Source organism: Mytilus trossulus, chromosome 6 (assembly GCF_036588685.1).
Source record: "Mytilus trossulus isolate FHL-02 chromosome 6, PNRI_Mtr1.1.1.hap1, whole genome shotgun sequence".
In the NCBI taxonomy this organism is placed as follows: domain Eukaryota; kingdom Metazoa; phylum Mollusca; class Bivalvia; order Mytilida; family Mytilidae; genus Mytilus; species Mytilus trossulus.
Window position 1 is genome coordinate 26,932,323 of NC_086378.1, and position 25,468 is coordinate 26,957,790.

The following is a 25,468-nucleotide window of genomic DNA, read 5'->3' on the forward strand; positions in this document are numbered from 1 at the left end:
AAATTAAAAATCGAAAAAATGCATTTGTTTCTTTTATTGTCTGATATTGTCTCTTTTATTGTCTGAAATATTACTGATTGGAAAAAATAAGCCGGTGACTCTATGATTATTTTACATCAGTATACAGACATTCGTGTACCAACAACATATAGTTTTTTAATTTGAGATTTTATAATATGAAGACATATATATCTTTTATAAAAAAAGTCATATACGTTTTTCAATTACTTTATTTGCTTTCTTTACAAATATTCACCTATTTCAAAATAATTCAATAATTTTTATTTTAAAGGTTCAAAAGATAAAAGCACTATTTTTTTCGATTTTAAGTTGAAGTTCAAAGAGTCAACGATGCATGTAAAATTCTACCAAAACCTGTAACATTAATTGTAACTTGGCCTTAACAGAGAAAAAATATACGAAATCGTTAGTCAAACCCCAGTAGTTGGTGAAAATATTTATATAAGGGAAACAATTATACTCTAGAATTATACTTACTTGTCATGATACCATAGATTTCATGTCCGATGCTTCCTTGTTGATTCGAACTTATTTTAAGTCACTGTGCCTAAACCACACCGGCAAAAATTGTTCGGACTCGATGGTGTCTAACATCCACCACAATGACGGAACATCAATAGACAGAAGAAAGATAGGTTTCTCCATATTTTTTTCATGCATATTTTGTAGTTGCTGTTAAGGTATAAGGTTTTGACATTTTCGATGCTATATTCTCCCTTTTAATTGTAATCATAAAATGATAGTATGGATCCAAAGCTATGTACTGATAATTTGGGATTTGTCAGTAAAAAATAGACATGGAAAGTTCTTGCCGGTTTGTTGTAAGTTAAGTTATTCTTACCTCACATTTTTTGTTGTAAACAAGATATAAGCCTGGCTATTCGATTGAATTAAAAATACGACCAATACGAGTAAAAAAAAAAAGCAAGCAATTTTTATCCAAATATTTGGTTGATATGTATAAGGGGAAGTGAGGGGTTATGAATCAACAAGAGGCTAAGAATGAGTTTGAAATACCAACGATTTAATGAATGACGGTCAACAAATGGAGACATCAAGGCCACACCCAGCAGACAGGTTGCAGTCTGGTCTTGCATTTTTTTTTTACATATAATAGGTCGGTGAAACAGACGTTCTGGTTAGACTTAATAATTCTGTTGGAAATTTTCGTTTCCAATAGCAAAAAAGTGGACAAGATTTTTGTTTTCAATCCTGATACGAACAGAATTTGTGTTTAAGGCAAAAAATCAGAGTCTCTCAAATATCTAAGACTGTCTCCTCAAATCAGATGGTTCGTACTCACGACTTTACATATATCTAGAGCTTACACTGATTGGGGATCAATATTTAGCCATGTTATTTTAAAATAGGCTGGGGCGTTTGGGGTTTAACATGTTTTTGAAGTTAGATAATATTGATGTGGATCTTTTTTTCATGAGAGTGTAATAGTCTATAGAGTATTACTTTCTGTTTGATGGAATAGTGAACAAGAAGTCAATACGTTCTTGCTCAATCTTGTGTCGCTTTGAAGGTGTCGTGATTATCATCCTCAGCCTATGCAATGTGTTACTGTAATTTGAATTTCAAAATGACTGAGCGACGCTTTTTTCGACGCGCTGGTGAACTCCAACCATAGCGTTCATATGACTTTGATAATCAGTAAATTCCATCAAAATTTCTTTATAAGTAAAGAATTGTCACCTAAAAATTAAATACTAGAGTACACGGGAAACGGCAAAGTTCCGACTAAGTCTAGTCTGATCAATCATTTTACAACTAAAAATAAAAAAAAGTCCTAGCAAAGGGGGCGTACGCCCTCCGCGCCCCATCTGGATCCGCCACTGAACACGGAGATGGCAAAACTAGTCATTATGAGCATCGCAATACTTGTATTTCTGTGTATGGAACGAAAGAAATGGGTCATGTCAAATTAAAATAAACCAGTTTTGTCAATTTTGTTTACTACATAATCACCCGGTTTTGTCTATCACTGGTATTAAAGAGATAATCGTAACTGCAATTACGATTATCCCAATATGGCGACGGCATATATAGGTAAAATCTTTACAGTCAATTTACTTAAATGTAGCATGTTTTCGTCACTAGTTACTCAGCTGCAAGGTTTTTCTATACCATTATAAGTTATATGGTTCGCTACTGACCCCATATGGATCCAAAGAGGGTTAGTAAAATCCATAGGGGGTGAGGCCGGAGGCCGAGTCCCCTATGAATTTTATTCACCCTCTATGGATCCGTAGGGGGTCAGTAGTTAACCGTATAACGAATTTATCGGACGCTGGAGTTTTTTTGCGGCGTTCTGTTGAAAAATAAACAATGAAACACAACAACATTAATAGATGACGTCGCCATTAACGCGTCATGAACCCCATATGAAACTTACTAACCCCATACGGTCTCATAGGGGGTCACCACGTGACGGCGTTTAACCAATCACAACGTGCTTATTCATCTGTGGTCCGATAATACATCATATTTGAATCGTAACAGTGCACTGGAATTGTCTAAGCGCTTTTAAAATTGGCGTTGAAAAATTCGGGATGATAATCGTAACTCTAAAGAATTTTTCTTGTTTGATAATCGTAATTCCTTTACCGGATAATAGTAACTGAAAAATTAAATGTGTCTTTCAGCATTTCAATGGTATTGTGTGTATTAAAATGCAAATGAACAGTTAATTGATGAAATTAACGGAAAATTAAAAAAAAATTAAGAAACTTACAGGTTAATATTTTAGACAAATTTACTTATATGTCTCTCGATTTATTGGCGTTTTTTTTTTTACAAAACCGTGATTTCTTGTCCCGACCACTTTAAAAAAAATGTTTTTGATCTTTACAAGTAATTTTTGTGCAGTCAGTACATTGAATTAGATTTAACATTTTTAAAGCAAAGAAACATAATATTTTGAGAGGGACTAATAAGCTATGGATTCCAGGGGTCTGTTGTACAACTTGTCGTTAGTGCTAACGAGTCGTTAAAATTTCTTAATCATTCGATTAAATTTAATCATAGGATTAGTGTGTTGTTCAACTTGCCGTTAATTTTAACGCGTCGTTAAAAATGCTTAAACTGTCGTCAAACTTAATCGACCTCTTTGAGGTGTATTAAATCTTAATCATATGATTAAGACATTAAAAATGGCTGCCATTGCTATGTTATATCTACCAGGAGTTAGAAGAGAAAATCATTATAGAGGTTTTAATCCATTGACTAAAGATTTTAGTGACGAGGAACTACGACAAAGGTACAGGTTTGGAAGAGAAAGCATTGAATTTATAGCCAATGAGTTGAGAGCAGACTTGGAGAGAAATACGAGAAAAAGAACAGCCTTGTCAGTTGAAGAACAAGTCATGATTGCCCTTCGTTTTTATGGGAGTGGAAGCCAGCTGCAAGTGGTCGGAGATACTATGGGCTATGACAAGTCTACTGTGTCACGAGTAGTTAGAGATGTTACCGACGCCTTGGTAGATAGGAAAGACCAGTACATAAAATGGCCTACAGAAAGACAGAAAAATATAAACAAACGTGTTTTTTATGAAAAAGCTGGGTTTCCTAATGTTATCGGATGTATAGATGGGACACACGTACATATACAAGCACCTACCGAAGATATACCTAGATAAAAGCAACGTTAACACGGATCTGAACGTTGTCTTTCGAAAGAATTTAAATAAATGTTTATTGTAAAGTAAACTTGGCGTGTTTAAATTTATTTAAAACGAGCACTTTTGGACATAAGTAATTATTAGTATTGTCAAATCGTACACTATTGCCTGACCGGTTATTCGTATAATCGTTCGACCGATTAACCGGTTAACCGGTAATTTAAGTTGGTGTTTGAAAAGCTTTATATCTTTAGTACCCTACACATAGCTATAAGATGTGGTTTGGGTGTCAATGTGATAACCTTCCATCCAAGTCATAAATTTACGCTTGTTAAATTGATGTTTCTCCTTAAGCATTACAAAGCTTTTCTGTGCGGATTCATTGCGAAATTTGACTTTTAATATTCAGATACACCATATCACCTATGGCGTTTGTATCAATTTTAGATTGAAATATAAAAAAAACCTTCATGGTCCCGTAGAAAGGAATATGTCTGAAACCGATGATTTTTTCCGTTTCTCTTGTCTCCGAAATTAATGTGGAGTGTTTCAATTTGAAATGATTAAGCATGTTACTCGTACTATTTCGTATACATTTAGTACATTCATATTGGTTTGCATTTTACAATATTTTATTTAACATTTTGATAAAAGTATATCAAAGCCTTAGACTACGGAGGTTGCAAATTTAGAATTAGGTCTACAGGCTATTAGATAAAAAAAAATAAGTATATCGTAAAATTTAATCGTATAAACTGATTTAAAGTTACTGTTAAAATAACATGTACACTAATTATGTTTCATTAAGATCTTGTCCCAAGCTGAGCGACAAGTTCTAACTGATTGTTTGTTTTTCGGATTAACAATAGCAATGGATAGACTGGACAATTGATCTGTCAAATTAAATACCGCGACAACAATTTTTAAATAATCATAACTATTTAATGATTTCGATACAAATTTATATCAAATCTATTTAAATTAGAAAAATATCCGGTTAACCGGTTAGCGTTTTTGGTATTCGGTATTCTGTCGTTCGACCGGTTAACCGTTGACAACACTAACTAATTATGGTAGTACAGATTTTCCTAATGAAAGGCGTATTCCTTATTTCGCATAAATTCAAACTAATTTTAAATGGAATATAAATTATCAAAAGCAAACACTGATATCTAATTATTTCATAACATTATTAGTTTTTTCTATATAGGTTTTGAGATACATCGCAATATGTGACCCCCCTTTTTTTACCAAAACACTCAATAACACTTAACCAAAATTCAAAAACATCACCAAACAGAATACAGCTGTTAAGATTTATATAACTAAGAAGTGAGTAAAGTTTGATGCAATAATAATAAACCGTTTTTAAGAAATAGCGCGACATGTTACAAAAACACTCCTGTTTTACTCACAAATTCCTGTAACTCAAAAAGATTTAATTTGATTTTCACTAAAACGTTTACTGATCGTTTGATAATTTTGAGAAATAACTGTGTTTAGTTTCATGAAAATTAGATAATCTGTTCTCAAATTAAGGTGCGACATGTTTACGCTGAACAGACGGATAGACGGATAGATAGACAGACGGACGGACAAAATGACTGAAAAAAAGAGGAACGAACGGATGGAAGGACGGACGGATGGACAGATGGGCGGCCAGACGGATGTATACAATAATATGTTCTGTCAAAACTGTGACGGGCGTGTAAAAAACGTAAAGAAATGAAAAAAAAACCTCCTAATTAAAGGTCAAGTTTTATAAGGATATCGGTTAAGTCTACTTATATGTATATCTTGTATTCCTTATGATTTTTGCTATTTTATATATTTGAAAATAATAGATAGCAATTGATAAAAAGAACTTGAAATTAGTTATGTAAGGGCAATGCAATAACTCCTTTTAGAAGTAATGTGAGAATTTTGTAGTAAATGGACAAATGGTAGAGCTCAATTGTAATTTTAGATTTCAAAATTTAAGTTAAACAATTATATTTAAAGAAAATGTACGACGGTCGACCGATGCCAAGTGATGAAAAAATGACTTTTCCTGTGGGGTCAGGTGAGCTAAAAACAACCAAGAATTCTTGACAAAATTGCACCGCACTAATCAAATGGCAGAGTCAAAGGATAAAACACATCAAACGAATGGACAACAACTGTCATATTCCTGACTTGTAAATAGAACCTCCTATACATAGAAATTCAAATTAACAGTAAAGATACAACTGAAAGTAATAACAAATACAGCCTATAGGATGGAATGTCTGTATACCATCGTTTTGTTTAATGCATCAATGATTACCTAAACAATTATGTTTACAAAGAAAATGAATCGACCCTGTAACCGTCAAAAGTCTTATACAAACATTTGTCTTTCCAATATTGTTTTATGGGTTTGAATTACTATTGCCTAATGGGGAAAATCTAGTATCAATTTTAAAGGACTATCAAACATATGCATAGCCAGTAAATGTAGCAGATCGAACAATGTATACAATCTTTGGCTTTCTGCCTTTAGAAGTGATCTATCTGGGGGCATATCAATAGGTACTTGTATGCAGGATTGAAATACGTTATTACATGTGTCAATAGCGTTATGAAGTATGTACAACAATTATATGATGTAGAGGAACACAACCAACATTAAATCAAACATAATTGGTGATTATATGATTTCGTATAACATTTTGTTTGAACTGTGAAGTTTATGACTTTCGACCGATCTCAACTCGTGCATCAACCACTATCTCATTAAAAAATCTTCTGGGTAGAAATATTTTTTCTCCTTGAAAATGTATCTTGTTTTTTTTTAATATACAATGTATATATCCAGTTGGTATCGTTGTACATATTCTTAGACCTGTAGATTTTTTTCTTTTTGTGCAGCCTCACACTCTCTTCTATATTATCTTTTAGGGATCCTGCATTTTCTTTTAAGCACCGTTATTGGTCTTTTTCGTAATGGCTACATTTTATTGGTGAATGAAGCCAAAGTGCCCGGAGAAAACCATGGTCCTTCGAAAGTAAAACTGACATTCATAGTCAATGAAGATTGAAGTCGAGTCCACCTGCACAGCGGGGGCTCGAACTCACAACCTAGTGATTACACTAGTAGTAACTACTTATACCACTCGCCCGCCGAGGCACCATTGTCTTTAAATACCCTAAATGGAAACTTGACGCATGATACATCATTACATGGCGATACATGAATGCTATTGATTCTAATAAATGTTTAAAAAATCAATCTGTACTGTTATAAAGATATAGCTCTCTGTGTAAACAGTGTTCAAACACAATTGTAGCTTTACGTTTTGGGTTAACTGTTCCTTCAGGAAACCTTGTCTGAAAAGTCTCTGAATTTGAAACTTCTTTTGTCATAAAGGTTAAAACATCCATTACATCGATGCGATTTGTTTTCTTTTGAATGCGAAGTTGTTCTTTCATCGCTTTATGTAGAGAAATGAGCATCCAACCACCTTTATCGTCTCTTCCGTACGATTGTTTTTCTGAAATAATTGAAGAGAAAATTAATGACCCATTAAAATACTAAAATAAGTATGTATCATTCAAAAGCAGAAGCATAATAATTGCTTTTTCCTGTTGTTCCTTTGTTTTCATCCGATAGTGATGTATTTCCTCGGTTTTAGTTTGTAACCCGCATTTGTTTTCTTTTAATCAATTTATGACTTTTGAACACGGTGTCGGACTACTGTTGTTTTAATTTTTCTGTTCAATAATAATGCTCAAGTTACAATACAGTGGAACACTATAATGCCATTTTACCCTATAAAGAGTACAAGGATTTACCTGCCCAAAGTTAGCAACATGGCTAACTTTTCTTAGTCAATCCATTAAACCGTCTTCTCAGGTTTTGTCAGTGACTATTGACTTCTAAATGTGTATTGTAAATCTTGTTAATTGCAATTACATAACTTTAATTACCAATTTCGATCCTCTTTATTGAAGCAGAAAAGGCAAGATTTGGTATTTTAGTAACATGCATGTAATTGATAAATCATGTATATATTTTTTTTATTTGTTGAACTATTAATGACATTAATGTTACCTGAAGCTGATGAATACACCACTAACACATCATCACTACACGGTGGGTATATAACACGCATCATATCCTTAGATTTATCTGTGCTCCAACCAATCATTTCACCCAGTTTATGGAGGATATTTGCTTCTACAATGTCCTCTTTTTGAGATAGGTTTCCAGGGGTAACACTGGCACAAGATTTGATTTTTGTTGGAAACAAAGAGTTTGAGAGTCTATTTACTTTGTCTGCATGATCTGAAATAATGCTTGGGTTATTTTCTTTTACAGCAATATTAACTGGTAAAACATGTCCTTTGTCTATACAAGATTCATTCGCGGTTTTATCCATCTTTGTCCGACACGCCTGCAAAATAACAACATGTATTAACCTTTGACCATTCCTGATGCAGGTACATCAAGACGAACGCTTTGAACGCATGAAATTTATTTAACGTTTTTTAGTCAAGAACTGCGAATTCAATTTTAAGACACTATTTAATATACACAATGGACTAGCCTATGAGATTAGGCTGATTATTAACGGAAGAGGTCTTTGTCTTTTTTGTTTATATTCAATGGGTTTTGTATCGAAGAAAACGATCAAAATACAAAATTTTCTTTTGATATTCAATTTGTTTTGTTGTCTACAATTGTTTCTAAATCTTTCTTGAAGTTAACCATCATACTACAAACCTGGATGAAAAGCATCTTCGGTTTATCTTGCAAGGCTTCTGTTCCTGTGATTGTTTCTATAATACTTTTTGTTGTCACTGTATCTTCATCCACTCCACATATACAATGATCTCTGTAATACAACCCAGGTGTCTTCATAGTTCTTGGTTTTTCGATACCATGGCTTGCAAGAACACACGCAAAGCAATCTGATTGTTGATGAAATTCAGTTTGTTTGCAGGCTGATAACAATAAATAAAAAATGTGTTATCGAATGTCAAGATATTCAATTTTCCCTCTCTTTCTCGTACATAGTGCTAGTGGTTAGCTTGTAAGTTGTAGAAAGAACGAATTTAGGTAAGCTTTTATTTTGTCTATATTTTTACTATGACATCATTATATTTTTTTTCACTGCATTATTTATTAGTATATAAAGTTTTATATTCTTATTTCGCGATTGCCGCAAGTATGGATGTCTGGTCTGCAACAATCCATTTACCGAGATATTTTCTGAAATAAATTGTAACTACTGAGATTTTACTGGGAATAACTGGTTAATACCGCGACATAACCGAAAATGAGCGGTAATAATAAAACTTATTACTATCCTTATGTGAAGTGTTGTGAGTATAATTTGAAGATTCCTACTTAAATTATCAAATTTTGTACTTCATGGATTTTTAATATGAAGATGGAAACCCACCATAAAATAGTTAAAAAAACCAGAAACAAAACATCATTTATCGTCGAGTTATATCATTTTTATGAAAGTCTTAAAGTTGAATGATAATCAGATAGAGAATTTCATTATGCCCTGCCTATCACTTCAAAGTTAAGATGTTCCAACTTACCTATTTCCATAACCAAATTTATTTGTTTTGCTGTCAAATCTTTGAAAGTTAAAACTGTGAACTTTAGATTCTTCCCAAATGTTTCTTGCATCAATCTTATTTCGTCATCACAGTATTTCCGACAGGTAAATGTTTTGAAATTTTCGTTGCTTATTATTAAAGCTAGGCCCCTGAACCTTTTGCTACAATCATATTCGTTTTCATCAGATGGTATCGTAGGTTTTGATTTGGAAGATGCTGTTTTCAGGACACTAAAATATAATTTTGTAAGTAAGATAAAGTTAGATAAGGTCATGTGACAATTCTTAATCCAAACGTTACATATTTCAAGATCAAATTTCATCAGGTGCGCCTGATACTAAAATTTGAAGTAGTAAAAATTTAAATCACAAAAATACTTAACTCCGAGGAAAGTTCAAAACGGGAAGTCCCTAATCAAATGGCAAAATCAAATGATAAAACACATCAAACGAATAGACAGCAACTGCACATAACATTCTTTAAGCACACAAACCCGATGGCCTAAAAAAAAACCAGCTAAAATAACTTTTGCATAACTCCATTAAAATTATTCGTGCACCGACATCTTACACTCAACGTAAACAAGAAACGATCACGTGACCATGAAGAATCTAGTAGGCTGACGTGCTTTCACAATATATAAAAAAAAATATGTTTTACTGTAGAAGACGTTGAAAATAATGTAAAAAGCAGGATGATTATTTTCTTCCATGAAACCATTTTTATTTTTGCTCAACATCTATAGACAAATTTAAAAAAATGGTCGTCAGATGTGAATTCTTTTTAATATCTTTAAAAAATGATTCACGTACTATTGTTGATTTTTTTTTTATACCACCGCATGAACTGATTATACTATTTTATTGCATTTGTATGAATTTGGCTTAATATTGTAAATTATCGTATTAGCTTATAATCATATACATTGTATATACCTAGCAAAAATGTCTATCACATCTTGTTTACTTCCAACTGAAATATAAAAAAAAAATGTTAATTGTCATAATTATGAAAGTAAATATAATGTATCACCACTGACATTTGGAAGGGATTTCAACGTCATAAAAATCCGAAAATCTTGTTAATTTGAGTCGTTCGTGTCATGTATTTGAATCGAAATTTAAGTTTAACTTCTGTTATCACTAAATTAATAACTGCATATATGGGGTAAATATGAAAATAGAAGATGTGGTATGATTGTACAAGAGTCTGTTAGTCAGCATACGAAATGCAGTAAATAAAAACAAATGTCCACCAAGAGGTCATTATATGGTCTTTGTGGTATTGGCTTTAATTGCACAATCCGGTTTGCATTTGTCGGATATAAATAAAAAGGATATACGTACATGTAACTTGTTTTCCTTAACTGCGAGTTGTTTCAAATTGGTAAAATTATTATTAATTTTTGTGTATGTTATCGTTAGTACCATTATCTTTTGAGTAATGTACTTTTTCAATACCGATTGTCACAGAATGTTCTTTGGTAATTCGAACGTTTCAAAGGTCCTATGAATTCAGAGGCGGATTTAGGGGGGGGGGGGGGTCAGTTATGAAAATATCTGGATCCGCCACTGATGATCGACCCAAAAAAAATAAAAAAAAAAATAAGGGGAGGGTTGAGATATAAAAATTATAGTATAGTAACTATAGTTGTGCCATTAAGTAGTTGTTGGATGTCATATCTATAAATACTAGTATTTTTTCTCTCAATTAGATTACTTCAAATTGATTACATATCTAGCATTGTTTCTATTTGTTTTATTGACACTGAATTATTTAGAGCTTGACATTTGGTACAGTCACATAATTTTTGTTGAAGACTGTGTGTATTTTGTCATGTGGTCGTCGTCACAATGACATTATCATATACACATTTCTTTTGTTTGGAAAATTTGTCAATATAGACGATTGATACAAGTTTATTATTTATTCATAAGTTGCCTTGGAAACCGGAAACGTGATTTCTATAAATACATACTGGTATAACTGTGTTGGTAAATAAAGCTATACATAAATTACATGAACACATACTAAACAAGTACACATGTGTGAACAAAATACAATTTACTTATTCAGTTATCTTTTTTAAATCATTCTGTATAACATTAAGCTAGCTTTACATTTTAACCCTTGCAAGGTTATTGTAATGAAATGGAGCATTTTTTTTTATTTTCAGCCTAATGCAATTTAGCAGTACAATATTTTATTTTTAGATAGAACATCTGTTAACATTATCGATCGATATATATATATATATTCATCATCATTTATAATTGTATAAATTCAAGATACATATAGAATATTTTGTAATACATACCTTCCTTCCCTGTGTATACGTTTAACGCCATAACACAGAAAAACAATTATTAAGTTCACGGTATAATGGTTATGAATTTAATACACACCGGAAGATACTATAACTATGTGTATTGGATCGTTTATTCGTGTTATATAGTCAACTGCTGGCTAAAATAAGACCGTTGTCATTTTGAATTAAAAATTGATTATTGTAACTTTACATTTCTAATATTATAGAAAAAATATTTGACAAGTGCATTTGCGTAATTGCTTGTTATCAAATGTGCAATCAGTGCATATTTACAAAACAAATGACAAGCGTTTATCATGTTTATATTTAGGTTTCACACAAAGGTCCATGACATTTAAATAAAGCAAAAGGATTAAGTTACATATTTTATGAATAGACTACCGACATGTCTTATAATATTGTTTATATTTATACTGTGAATGAAACGAAAAAATATTCTCATGTAAATAAGACTTTTTTTTTATATCAGTTGCTTCACTTGTTTCAATGTGTTGACGGAGTTGATATTAAACTTTAAACATTTCAATACAAGACAAGCTAAGACAGAGAGAGTATGAAAAGAGGACGAATCCTTTCCATTATTACCTGGCTGATAGTTATTATATCAATTAAATACATTATATCAATCTCAATGGGACACACCGTACATTGTGTATAACATTGACCCAAAAAGTGAGAAAAACTGCAATGTGAGATTTATAAGAATGCCAATATTATATATGACCGACAGCATATGATGACCCCTCAAATAAGATCTACAAAAATGCCAATAAGATTGGACAGTCTATATGATAACCCCTCAAAATAAAATCTACAAAAATGCCAATAAGATCGACATCATAAATGATGACCCCTCAAAGAAGATCTACAAGAATACCAATAATAATGGAATCCTTTCCATGATTACCTGACTGATAGTTGTTATATCAATTAAATACTTTATATTAATCTCAACGGGATACACCAAACGGTGTGTATAACATCGACCCAGAAAGCGAAAAAAAAACAGTAATGTGAGATCATTATATTAATCTCAATGGGATACACCATACATTGTGTATAACATTGACCAAAAAAGTGAGAAAAACAGCAATGTGAGATCTATAAGAATGCCAATATTATATATGACCGACAGCATATGATGACTCCTCAAATAAGATCTACAAAAATGACAATAAGATTGGACAGTCTATATGATAACCCCTCAAAATAAGATCTACAAAAATGCCAATAAGATCGACATCATAAATGATGACCCCTCAAAGAAGATCTACAAGAATACCAATAATAATGGAATCCTTTCCATGATTACCTGACTGATAGTTGTTATATCAATTAAATACTTTATATTATTCTCAACGGGATACACCAAACAGTGTGTATAACATCGACCCAGAAAGCGAAAACAAAACAGTAATGTGAGATCTATAAGAATGCCAATATTATATATGACCGACAGCATATGATGACCCCTCAAATAAGATCTACAAAAATGTCAATAAGATTGGACAGTCTATATGATAACCCCTCAAAATAAGATCTACAAAAATGCCAATAAGATCGACAGTATATATGATGACCCCTCAAAGAAGATCTACAAAAATGCCTATAAGATGGACAGTATATATGATGACCCCTCAAAGAAGATCTACAAACATGCCAATAAGATCGACAGTATATATGATGACCCCTCAAAGAAGATCTACAAGAATGCCAATAAAATCGACAGTATATATGATGATCCCTCAAATAAGATCTACAAGATTGACAATAATAAGACCGACAGCATATGATGACCCCTCAAAGAAGATCTACAAGAAATACCGATAAGATCGACAGTATATTTGATGACCCCTCAAATAAGATATACAAGAATGGCAATAAGATCGACAGTATATATGATGACTGCTTATAGAAGTAAATGCCATGAAACAATATTTTCTACTGACTTTTGTTGAGTTTTTGTCTATAAAACTATAATATAGGAAGTTAGAAACTGAAATTAGATAAAACTTTCAGCAACCTACAGAAATGTTAATACGACGGAATGCATCGAGTATGAACATGTTTGGCATATTTTCGAGTTTTGACCCATCATTATTTTTTACAAGAAAGAGTTTAAGGATCTTACAGGGTCTTCATAGTTTGTTGATCAGATATATTTTTTTCACTCAGATTTTAGGGATATAAATATGCTTGTTTCAGTTCTTAAAAATCACTGTGCGTATAAAGGTTATAATTTTAACTATGTTTATAATTACGAAATTAACTGAAAACAATTTTCATTAAGTTTGTTCAACTGTCAGTTTTTTTGTTTTTTTTATCAATTTTCAAAAGGTAGACGTCATATTTGTTTTTTGCTGTTCTTTTATTATTGCCTGTAAAACAAAGCAAGTATGGTAATTGTAATGTTATGGTTCTTGTCCTGTCTGGAATTAAATGTCTGTGACTTTATTATAGAATGAAGAGAATAACATCTCTCTGAACTTTTAATATTTTATTTCAATGTACAAAAAAATGTTTTTTGGTTACAAATCATGATACATGTACTGTTTTATGTATGCATGTCATGCTGTCCATCAAAGACACTTAATTGGAAGAATAAATTGATATTCTTATACTTATTCGTATTCTATACAATAATTACGATTATTATGTCACAATTACAGTTACAGTGTATAGTTTTTATTGTTAGATGTAAATATTTATATTAGATGAACTGTAAAATTGTTATTGTTAGATGTAAATATTTAAACGGGTTATCAATAATATGTTAATGCATTTTATGCGATAGGATACATGTCTGTGATAAAAACATCTAAACATGTATATGATGCATTAATGATGAAATCATTCAAATAAGATTAGCTTAATATTTACTATCCAGTTGTTTATTTATCTTTTTCATCTAAAAATCGTATATTTGTTTCTGAACAAACGAGTCCATTGTTGTTGGGTGCAAGTGCAAGTGCATGTACGTTAAATACAAACGTAACACTACGATAACTGACAAATCAATAATAGAAATATATAGTGTGTGTGTGACATAGCTATGCATCGTTTAAAAAATCATAACATCAACTGTACTTCATCACACCAACACAAATACACAAGAAATCCTGAGGTCGATATTCGACCTTCAACCATGAACAGGTTTAACTTGTTTTGGATTTGAGCGTCACTGATGAGTCTTTTGTAGACGAAACGCGCGTCAGGCGTATATACAAAATTCAGTCCTTGTATATATGATGAGTTTATTCAAATCGAACATAGTTAAGGATCACAGGGAACACATATTGAACAAAACTATTAATGTACCAACAAATAATTCCTTAAAAAATTGATAAAAATGTTATTTCAATAAGAAGGAGTGATTGATGTTTGCATTACACTGCATTAGTTAAACAGGCAGTATCGCTGTGTGCCATAAGACAGTCAATAAGGAACGGAAAGGTCACAATAGGAGAAAAAACATTGTCCCGGTTATTAATGATATCGTTGTGAAGATTATTGTTTAAACAACAGGATTTAGTTAAGTACGTCTGAGTCAGTGACAACCCTACAACAGATGTATCCATCGGATCGCCATCAATGATGGTGATACATGGCTGCGTACATGGAAGAACCAAAAATTTGCGAAAGCAAATTTACAGATCTAACATTGTTGGGTTGATGTTTAGACGAGTTGTATATATATATATATATTCACTTTGCTAAATATAAAAAAGAAATGTGGTATGATTGCCAATGAGACAATGAAATTCAAAGATAATATTTAACCCTGAAATAAGAGGAACAAAATAAGTTCCACTTGATGGGATAATTAACTTAAAAATAAAATAAAATATTACTTTTAGTCCTGCGTATTCGTGGTTACACATTTTTTGTGGAATTTATGGGAAAAGGTGGACCAACACAATGCACTGTGCGCAAATAAATGTGTTGTTGCGTCTGAGGATACAATAAACGAACATGTTAGGTTTTATAAATATTTAATTCAAATTGTATATCGTCATAATGTCACTGTAATGATTGAAGTTCACCACCCTTTTAAAGATTTCGTGTAATGGTTGATTTGTGTACAGCCCCAACATAAATTCATTACAAATCTTTGAACCCTTTTAAATTAAAGTCCTCGCAGCTTTATCATGTTGCATCCTTTTGAACTCATGATATATTATAAAAGCAAAAAATAAACCACTGTACATAGTATGGTAAGTAATTGAAATGATAATCACTGTTTCGTTATGTTTGCCGTATAAGATTAATAAAGATAATATTTCACTTATCATAAAATCAGGTGTAAACAACATGTATACCTGACTTAATTTTCCTTCCGTAAAGGTAACATGGAAACTGTAACATTTACAGGCTCAGATGGTATGTGATTTGATTTTACTTCCTTTACGGGCTTATGTTTAAGTTCGAAACGCGATGTTTTTGAAATATCCATTCAATTCAAGTCAAAGTCTTCTTTAAGCTATCCTTAAAACGATTCTTTTGTTCGAGATCCTTTACAATGCATATGAATATGTATCGCTTTAAACCATCTCTAGTCTAAACGAGTGTCCAATCAATATGTCGCCCAATAAATAGTCCGGAGTCTAGACGAGTGTATATTAAATATGTCGCATTTTAAATCGTCACAAGTCAAGAAAAGTGTTGAATCAACATGTCGCGAAATCGTCCCGAGTCTGTACAAGCGTTATATTGATAAGTCTCACTTTAAATCATCCCGAGCATAGAAAAGCGCCATATGAAGATGTCTTGCTTTAATTTGTACCGAATCTAGACAAGTGTGAAATCTAATTGAAAAAGTTTTGTTTAAATTGTTGCGATACTAGACTTGCTTCAAATCAATATGTCTCTCCTTAATCGCCCCAAGTCGATTTAAATGGAGAATCAGTATATCTCGATTTGAATCGTTTCGATTCTTAACAAGCAACACATCAATATGTCTCGCTTTTTATCGTCCCGAGTCTAGACAAGCGCCAAACCAATATCTTGCGTTTTAATTGTCCCGATACTAGACACATGTCAGATCAATATGTTTTGTTTAATTTGTCCACATACTAGACACATGTCAGTTCAATATGTTCCGTTTAATTGTCCCGATACTACACACATGTCAGATCAATATGTCTCGTTTGAATTGTCCCGATACTAGACACATGTCAGATCAATATGTTTCGTTTGAATTGTCCCGATACTACACACATGTCAGATCAATATGTTTCGTTTGAATTGTCCCGATACTACACACATGCCAGTTCAATATGTTTCGTTTGAATTGTCCCGATACTACACACATGTCAGATCAATATGTTTCGTTTGAATTGTCCCGATACTACACACATGTCAGATCAATATGTTTCGTTTGAATTGTCCCGATACTACACACATGTCAGATCAATATGTTTCGTTTGAATTGTCCCGATACTACACACATGTCAGATCAATATGTCTCGTTTGAATTGTCCCGATACTACACACATGTCAGATCAATATGTTTCGTTTGAATTGTCCCGATACTACACACATGTCAGATCAATATGTTTCGTTTGAATTGTCCCGATACTACACACATGCCAGATCAATATGTTTCGTTTGAATTGTCCCGATACTACACACATGTCAGATCAATATGTTTCGTTTGAATTGTCCCGATACTACACACATGTCAGATCAATATGTTTCGTTTGAATTGTCCCGATACTACACACATGTCAGATCAATATGTCTCGTTTGAATTGTCCCGATACTACACACATGTCAGATCAATATGTTTCGTTTGAATTGTCCCGATACTACACACATGTCAGATCAATATGTTTCGTTTGAATTGTCCCGATACTACACACATGCCAGATCAATATGTTTCGTTTGAATTGTCCCGATACTACACACATGCCAGATCAATATGTTTCGTTTGAATTGTCCCGATACTACACACATGCCAGATCAATATGTTTTGTTGGAATTGTCCCGATACTAGACACATGTCAGATCAATATATTTCGTTAGAATTGTCCCGATACTAGACACATGTCATATCAATATGTCTCGTTTGAATTGTCCCGATGCTAGACACGTGTCAGATCAATATGTCTTGTTTAAATTTTCCCGATACTAGACACCTGTCAGATCAATATGTTTCGTTAGAATTGTCCCTATACTAGTCACATATCAGATCAATATGTTTCGTTAGAATAGTCCCGATACTAGACGCGTGTCAGATCAATATGTTTCGTTAGAATTGTCCCTATACTAGTCACATATCAGATCAATATGTTTCGTTAGAATAGTCCCGATACTAGACGCGTGTCAGATCAACATGTTTCGTTAGAATTGTTCCTATACTAGACACATGTCAGATCAACATGTTTCGTTAGAATTGTTCCTATACTAGACACATGTCAGATCAAAATGTTTCGTTAGAATTGTCCCGATACTAGACACGTGTCAGATCAAAATGTTTCGTTAGAATTGTCCCGATACTAGACACGTGTCAGATCAAAATGTTTCGTTAGAATTGTCCCTATACTAGACACGTGTCAGATCAATATGTTTCGTTAGAATTGTCCCAAAACTAGACACATGTTAGATCAATATGTTCCGTTAAGTTGTTCTGATACTAGACACGTGTCAGATCAATATGTTTCGTTAGAATTGTCCCTATACTAGACACATGTCAGATCAATATGTAAACTGTAAAATAGTAAATTGTAAAATAGTAAACTGTGTTATAAGTATGTCCCGTATCAAATCGTCTCGAGTGAAGACAAGGGTCAAAATAATATGTGTCATTCGTAACATTCCAGCGTGTTTGAAAACAAGTGTGAAAAAAATTGTCTCGCGTAAACCGTTCAAGGTCTGGAAAAGTGCCAAAACAATATGTCTACCCTTTAATCGTCCCGAGTCTGGATAAGACTCAAAACAAACTGTCTTCCTTTAAATCTGACCGAGTCTAGACAACTAGAAGAGAATAATTTTACACAGATACATGTTGTAACAAACAGGAAATGCAACAAATCATATCACATTTCCCGAATAAAATTTATCAAGAAACTTTATTCCACACGTGTCAGGATAACTATTTTACCTCTGAACACGTTCCTTTTTACAATATGATAATTTCAAACCGTTTGATTTCACGTGAAAAAATTGTTATATTTTGGGGGGTTGATAACAGAATGTAGGACTTGATACATACGCAAATTAGTTAAAGGTTTTGTTAATATCCAGTGGCAAATAGTTCATGTAAATTCGGGACGTCAGATACATTTATTACATTTAAAGTTCTAAAGACATCTAGAGTTCAAGACACGGTCTTCGAGGCAGATATGAGTGTACTGACTGGCATATAACAGAGCCGTATCTTCATGTTCATGTTCGAGTGTTCCTATTCTAAAGCAGCTAAATTTACTGTTACAGATTAATCTTTTGCGTGGTTTATATTGTTTGTGCATTTGTGCTCTTTGGAACGTATCCTCCATAATTATATGTTGTCTATCGAGTTAATTATGTTTTAGTTTCCGCATTATTGAAAGAAGTTTAGCTGTCTAATTTAGAGTTTTAAATCAAAGAGTAAACATGGTGCATTTTTATTCTTGAGATATACAAGCATCCGCACCTAGAATATTTTTGTTTGATTATTAAAACATTGAAGTTTTAAAAGTGACATTGGTAATTTTCTCTCATAAGCATCACCATTAATTTCAGTTGAAACCAGAGAAGAATTACAGGCTGTTATAACAAGGTCAGATATATTACATGTATCTTATTAAATAAAGCACAAATTATCTGTAATTAATTTTATAATTGAACAGATCATTTATAAAAGAAACAGTCGTGAAATTTCTATCAATAAAAGAGATATTGAAAAAATCTGAGTGCTTTTATATATACTAAATACAAATTACATTTTTATTTCAATGGACCATTACAAAATAATATACATTTAAGAAATAACATGTGGTATAACTGCCAATGAGACAACTCCACAAGAGCCCAAATGACAAAGAAATTAACAGCAATAGGTCACCGTACGGCCTTCTACAATGAGCAAAGCTGATATCGCAAAGTCAGCTATGAAAGGCCCCAAAATGACAAATGTAAAAAATATTCAAACGTGAAAACTAACGGCCTTATTTATGTAAAAAAGCAACGAAAAACAAACATGTAACACATCAACAAACGACAACTACTAAATTACAGGCTCCTGACTTGGGACAGGCACATACATAAAGAATGTGGCATGAGTGAAGCATGTTAGCAGGATCTCATATCTCCCCTAACATGTGACAGTGGTGTTACATTACAACATAAGCACGAACTATAAACATCAGTTGAAAAACTCATCAGATTGACACAAAAAAAAATACTACACCAGAGTGGACGTGGGTTGCAATCTTTTTTTAGTTTTGCTTCGACACATTTACTTAGATATAGGAAGATGTGGTGTGAGTGCCAATGAGACAATTGTTTGTTAATTCGTAATTTGCTCGGTGACATCGTTCGAGTATATAAAAAAAATATCAACAAAAAAAAGAAAATAATAATAATAATTATGCGTTAAAAGTAAAATCACAAAAATACTGAATTCCGAGGAAAATTCACAACGCAAAGTCCGTAATCAAATGATAAAACACATCTAACAAATGGACAACAGCTGTCAAAATGATGGATCGAACCTGGTTTTATGACGCTAAACCTCCCACTTGTACGAAAGTCTAAACAAATTCCGTTATATTTACAACGATGCGTAAACAAAACAGACATCATGTAGGTAAAATTGTCAAAATAGGGGCACAGCAGTCATCACCGTGTCACAATCTCAATTAGAACAGCACCAAAAAGCATCTATCAAATGTAACAACAACATTCATAGCTTATTTATATATGTATTTTAAATCACCACATAAAGGATTAAAATATTTGAAGTCCTGTGATTGAATGGCAAGGTTCACTTCAACTCTAGTGTAACAAATTACCACAGTTAAATATTCAAGACTTCATTACAGCACTTGATAAACTAACCACTGTTGTTACAAATTTGAAAGACAAAATGGACGAATTGGAAATATCTATACAAGCAAATAACTTGTCAAATGCGAGTAGCATTCAAATATTAAATGACCGCATGACAGCTTTGTCAAAGGTGCGCATGCAACATGACCAACAATCAATGGATAAGATGCAAGACATTGAAGCAGAAATTCAGAATGTTAATAAAAATTTGGAAAAAAAAGTTAACATGTTACAAGGAAAAACACAAAGCATCAGTGATAAAATAAAACTTTATGACCTGGAAACATCTAAATTACAAAAAAGCTTTATTGAGGAGGAAAATCTCTGTAACCAAATTACCCAAATGTTAGATGAAGATCAAACAATTCCAAAAACAACATGTGAAACAATATTACAGGAACATACACATGAACTAGAACAGCCAATAAATGCTGATATAAATGAAGAACCTCAAAATCCTGAGTATGATACCCAACCAAACTTTCCATTATCGGGAAGTAGAGTTTTAATTGCAGGAAGTTCAGTCCTAAAAGGAATTGACCCATCTAAATTAAAAGATTATATAGATGTTCATGTTCATAGAGGTGCAAATGTACTAGATTTATACGAAGACATAAGAAGTATGGATATGAGTTCATACAATACAATGATAATCCATGTAGGTGGCAACGATGCAAGTAGCAAAATGAATGTACAACAGTTTGTGGACATTTTCCAAGAAATCATTAATCATGTAAGATGTCAAAACTGTCGACCAATTGTTTCTGGAATTTTGCCAAGGATACGATGTGATGTCACCGAATATGACACAATCCTAAAAGAAATGTGTCATTATAATGATGTCAAATTCATATCAAATTATGAATCTTTTGTATACAAAGATAATCATATAGCTAAATCATTTTACACCACAGATGGCATTCATCTGAATAGATATGGAACCATAAAGTTGTTGGCAAATGTTAATAAAGTAATTAAAGTATTCAAAGGAAAACCAATACAGCATCATTTCAACCAACAAAACAGAAATAGATATCAAAGTTCCAGTCACCAATATTACACAAACAACTTCAAAAGGAGCCCTACAAAACCAAGATATCAATCTCGGAGTAACTTAAATACAACAGATAGAAGAAATTTCAACCATCCAGGAATCAACCCAAGAAACGTAAAGGACAGTAATGATCTCTATATGAACTCTCGTGACTCGTGGGGAAACATTAATGAGCTAAATACACAAAATGTAGACAGAGCACCATTGTTTAACTATCATTCACCAAACTCTGTACGTAAGTCAGATTATGTTCATAGGTAGCATTTAGCTTGTTCTAGTTTTTCAAACAGATATAATATTTTAAATCTGTTATGTGATAAATGTAGTAGTATACAATGCTCATGTTGTATAAAAGACATTGATAATATAAATAACAGTAATAATAATAAATGGAGAAAATCCCAAAAGAGGCATACAAAGGGTAAAAATAAAACACCTAGTTCTGTAAATAAAAGTACAAATAATGAGGCAAGTTGGTTATTTAAAAAAGGGTTTAAACTAGGGTGTTTAAATATTCAACATTTACAACCAAAAATTGAAGAAATAAAATTTCTATTAAAATATGAACAATTATTTGATATATTTGGTATGGTAGAAACATTTTTAAATGATGAAATTGGTACCGAAACATTACAAATTGAAGGTTACAAAATAGAACGAAAAGATAGAAACGCTATTAATTATGGCGGAGGTGTAATTGCGTACATACGAAATAGTGTATGTCATCAGAGAAGAGTCGATTTAGAAATAAGTAGTATTGAATCTTTATGGATTGAAATTAAATTTCCAAACACAAACTCTATTTAAATAGGCATTTTTTATCGTCCACCAAGCTCATTTCAATCTTGGATTGATTCAGCTGAAAAAGAAATAGATAAAGCTTCCGCAGAAAATAAAGAAATTATACTCTTAGGAGATTTTAATATAAACTATTCACAAATAAATCATACAGTTGTCGGAAATCAAAAATGGAAGGACTGTATTAATTTGTATGGTTTACAACAAATTGTACATAAACCGACAAGAGTAACAAATAAATGTGAAACTACCATAGACCATATATATACAACCGATGTAGACCATATTATAGAAGTAAATGTGCCTAGTTATGCTGTCAGTGATCATTATCCTGTTTGTGTAACAAGAAAACTTAACCCAAAAATATCAAAAATGGAGCACTTGTCCATAGAATATAGATCATTTAAACAATTTGATAAAAATAAATTTATTGAAAATTTAACAAATACTCCTTTTCATCTCATTGAATCGATTGGAGATGTTGATGAAGCAGCTAATTATTGGTACAATCTATTTCTAAGCACTCTAGAGAAACATGCTCCTAAGAAAATTAAAAGGGTAAAAAATATCCAACAACCAGAGTGGTGGACTTCTGATATAAATAGCGCTAGACACAAAAGAGATCATTTTCACAGAATTAATGATATATATAATTATAAGATTTGGCGTAATAAAGTTACATTTTTAGTAGAACAGGCAAAGAAAAAATATTTTCAAAATGCTATTTCAAATTGTAAAGATAGTAAAACTATTTGGAAGTATGTCAAAAGTCTTAATCCTAAAAAAATACATAGACGTTACGCTAGATGTTGGTGTCACTTTTGGTAACGTCGTATGTTAACGTCAAAATCACATATATTGACGTTTTGTAATATCATGATATTGACGTCCAGAATATACGTTAAACACTTGGTTTTCTGTTAATAAAAGGTGTATGCCAGGTGGCCTCTAGACAAATGGAAATATAAGGAATACCTATGGTGTTCTGTGAAAGGACAGAAATGTCGGATATACGCTACATTCAAGTCCACTCGTATGCATTCATGCACAATTTGTTTCAAAAATAATGTTTACCTGTTGAAAAAAAAAACAGATTTTTGTTTTTATGAAAATCGTACTGAAGAAGAAATACGCCTTACACTTTTTAGGTTTTTTTTAACACTTGTTCATTTTGTTTTTTTTTACCTTAAATATGGCTGTAGGGAGGACCGGTATAATTTTTTTTTTAGGTCAACCTTTAACAAATCAATTTTCAATAATTGTAAGATTTTAATGTCTGTCAAAATTGTATGATGACAATATATTTGATTGCAAAGTTTAATTTTTGGGGAAATGGGATGGTTGTAAAAGGCTCGCCTTCGGGTGCAGGAATTTCTCGCTGCATTGATGGACTTCGGCTGTTGTCTGCTCTTTGTCGAGTTGTTGTCTCTTTGACACATTACCTATTCTCATTCTCAATCTTATATTTTATGTTTAACTTTGTTCTGTATTTGTTTTGCTGTTATTTTTTTCTCTCAGTTACCTGTTTTTGTCGTTGATGGTATCTTATTTAAATTTTTTTGTTTGGCCAATCTTTATTTTCAACAAAATGATTTTCTGTTCCTTAGAATACAATTCTAGTGATAAGTAAAGATGTACTTAAGTGTCATGTGATTTTCTCCCGAGTAAAATTTCTTATTTCATGCACACAATATCACAATCAAAATACTCATTGTATAATGCAAGATTTAACTAACGCGAGAAATAGATAAATTACGCTTCATACATTTCTAAATCACTTCTTTTAATATCAATTGGAGAAATAAAATAATAATAAAATATTCTTCAATGTAATAGATGTTGAATTAATATTGAGAAAGTTCTATGTAGTGCTCTCATCCTGTGCGTGACACATTATGAAGCGATGACACAATATAAATTACAAATGATAATCAATGAATAAGTTCATATAAATTAACACATTCCAAAATATTATTGTTCTCTTCTTCGGTTAAAACGAGCGTATTTCTTGTCAAAATACTGTCTTGGCATACATACAACACCGAAGCGCTCGGGACAATTGAATTTTGATTTTTCAAAAAGACTATACTATAAAACGTGATTTTTTTTCTTCATGAAATAATGTCCATTAGTTACAGATGTTCTTTCAGGGAGAGTCAACCCCACTCATCAGTTTCTTCTGCTGTTAACAAATGACTCCTCGATGTTGCTTTAAGGAGGAAGAAATGATTTCCTCATCACATAAAACTGCAAAACTTTACCGGTATTTATCATATCAGCTACTGTCTCATAATTGTCATCTTCTAATGTCTCGTCCTCTGAATTGAAATCCTCTGCTTCTATTTTGACTTCTAACGAAATACCAACTTGATCAGGAAACAAACAATGGTCACCCTCAAGGCACCCGTCGCAATAGCACGACACGGTTCGAAGTAGTACCGTTTATGATTTTTTTTTGTTTCTACTCGATGTATGGTCCGTATCCCTTTATTGGTTTAAACGATTTTCTATTTCTAGGAATTTCTTCTTTTTCGGATTTTTATGGTGACATTATATTGCATTTGTCTTCGTCATTGGAACTTTAAGTCTTACTAGTGGATAGATGTATCATTGTCAACCACACCACATCTCCTTATTTATATATTTTGACACACTACATATTATTTCTAGTATAGTATTTTGCTCTATATGGCGTTAAAGAGCTTGCGTTGCGTTTTTTGTTGTTGTTTAGAAGTTAGTATAATTTTCTAACAAGTCAACTAAAATATCAGACATTTTAAGGTGAATATTTGACATGCCAACCTAAATATCCCGAACATGTAGATTATAATGTCCAAAAGTTTCTTCGTCAATATCTATGTATTTAAAGGCAACATGAAGTATCGATGATTTTTATTTGATACATATGTACTTTTAAAATATTTATCATAGAACGGGAAAAAATCAACCTATGGTTGGGAGTATTAATCATTATACTATTTACAAAATGTATTTGTAATTTAGTGTACCCAATTA

At 32.2% G+C, this 25,468-nt stretch overlaps 2 protein-coding genes across 3 annotated transcripts; one reads left to right on the plus strand and one right to left on the minus strand.

Annotated features, from left to right (window-relative positions):
- Positions 1 to 3,179: 3,179 nt before the first annotated feature.
- LOC134722459 (putative nuclease HARBI1) lies at positions 3,180 to 3,665 on the plus strand. The gene has a single exon (XM_063586080.1). It carries the CDS (start codon positions 3,180 to 3,182, stop codon positions 3,663 to 3,665), a length of 486 nt encoding a protein of 161 aa, XP_063442150.1.
- Positions 3,666 to 5,896: 2,231 nt separating this feature from the next.
- Positions 5,897 to 11,694, minus strand: LOC134721011 (uncharacterized). Of its 2 annotated transcripts, XM_063583659.1 has the most exons (6): positions 11,560 to 11,694; positions 10,178 to 10,214; positions 9,222 to 9,472; positions 8,392 to 8,612; positions 7,720 to 8,062; positions 5,897 to 7,159 (listed from the first exon to the last, which is right to left on the minus strand). In XM_063583659.1, the coding sequence occupies exons 1-6, from the start codon at positions 11,588 to 11,590 to the stop codon at positions 6,894 to 6,896; spliced, it is 1,149 nt and encodes a 382-aa protein (XP_063439729.1). In that variant the 5' UTR covers positions 11,591 to 11,694; the 3' UTR covers positions 5,897 to 6,893. The 2 variants fall into 2 exon arrangements, with proteins under 2 accessions (XP_063439729.1, XP_063439730.1); XM_063583660.1 differs by lacking the exon at positions 10,178 to 10,214 and having other exon boundaries at positions 11,560 to 11,655.
- Positions 11,695 to 25,468: the final 13,774 nt, after the last annotated feature.

Coding starts and splice junctions, on each gene's coding strand:
- LOC134722459 (XM_063586080.1), top strand. CDS start 3,180: ATGGCTGCCATTGCTATGTTATATCTACCAGGAGTTAGAAGAGAAAAT.
- LOC134721011 (XM_063583659.1), bottom strand. CDS start 11,590: ATGGCGTTAAACGTATACACAGGGAAGGAAG. Junction 10,215..11,559: donor CGTATACACAGGGAAGGAAG/GTATGTATTACA, acceptor TTTATATTTCAG/TTGGAAGTAAACAAGATGTG. Junction 8,613..9,221: donor AAATTTGGTTATGGAAATAG/GTAAGTTGGAAC, acceptor TATTGTTATCAG/CCTGCAAACAAACTGAATTT.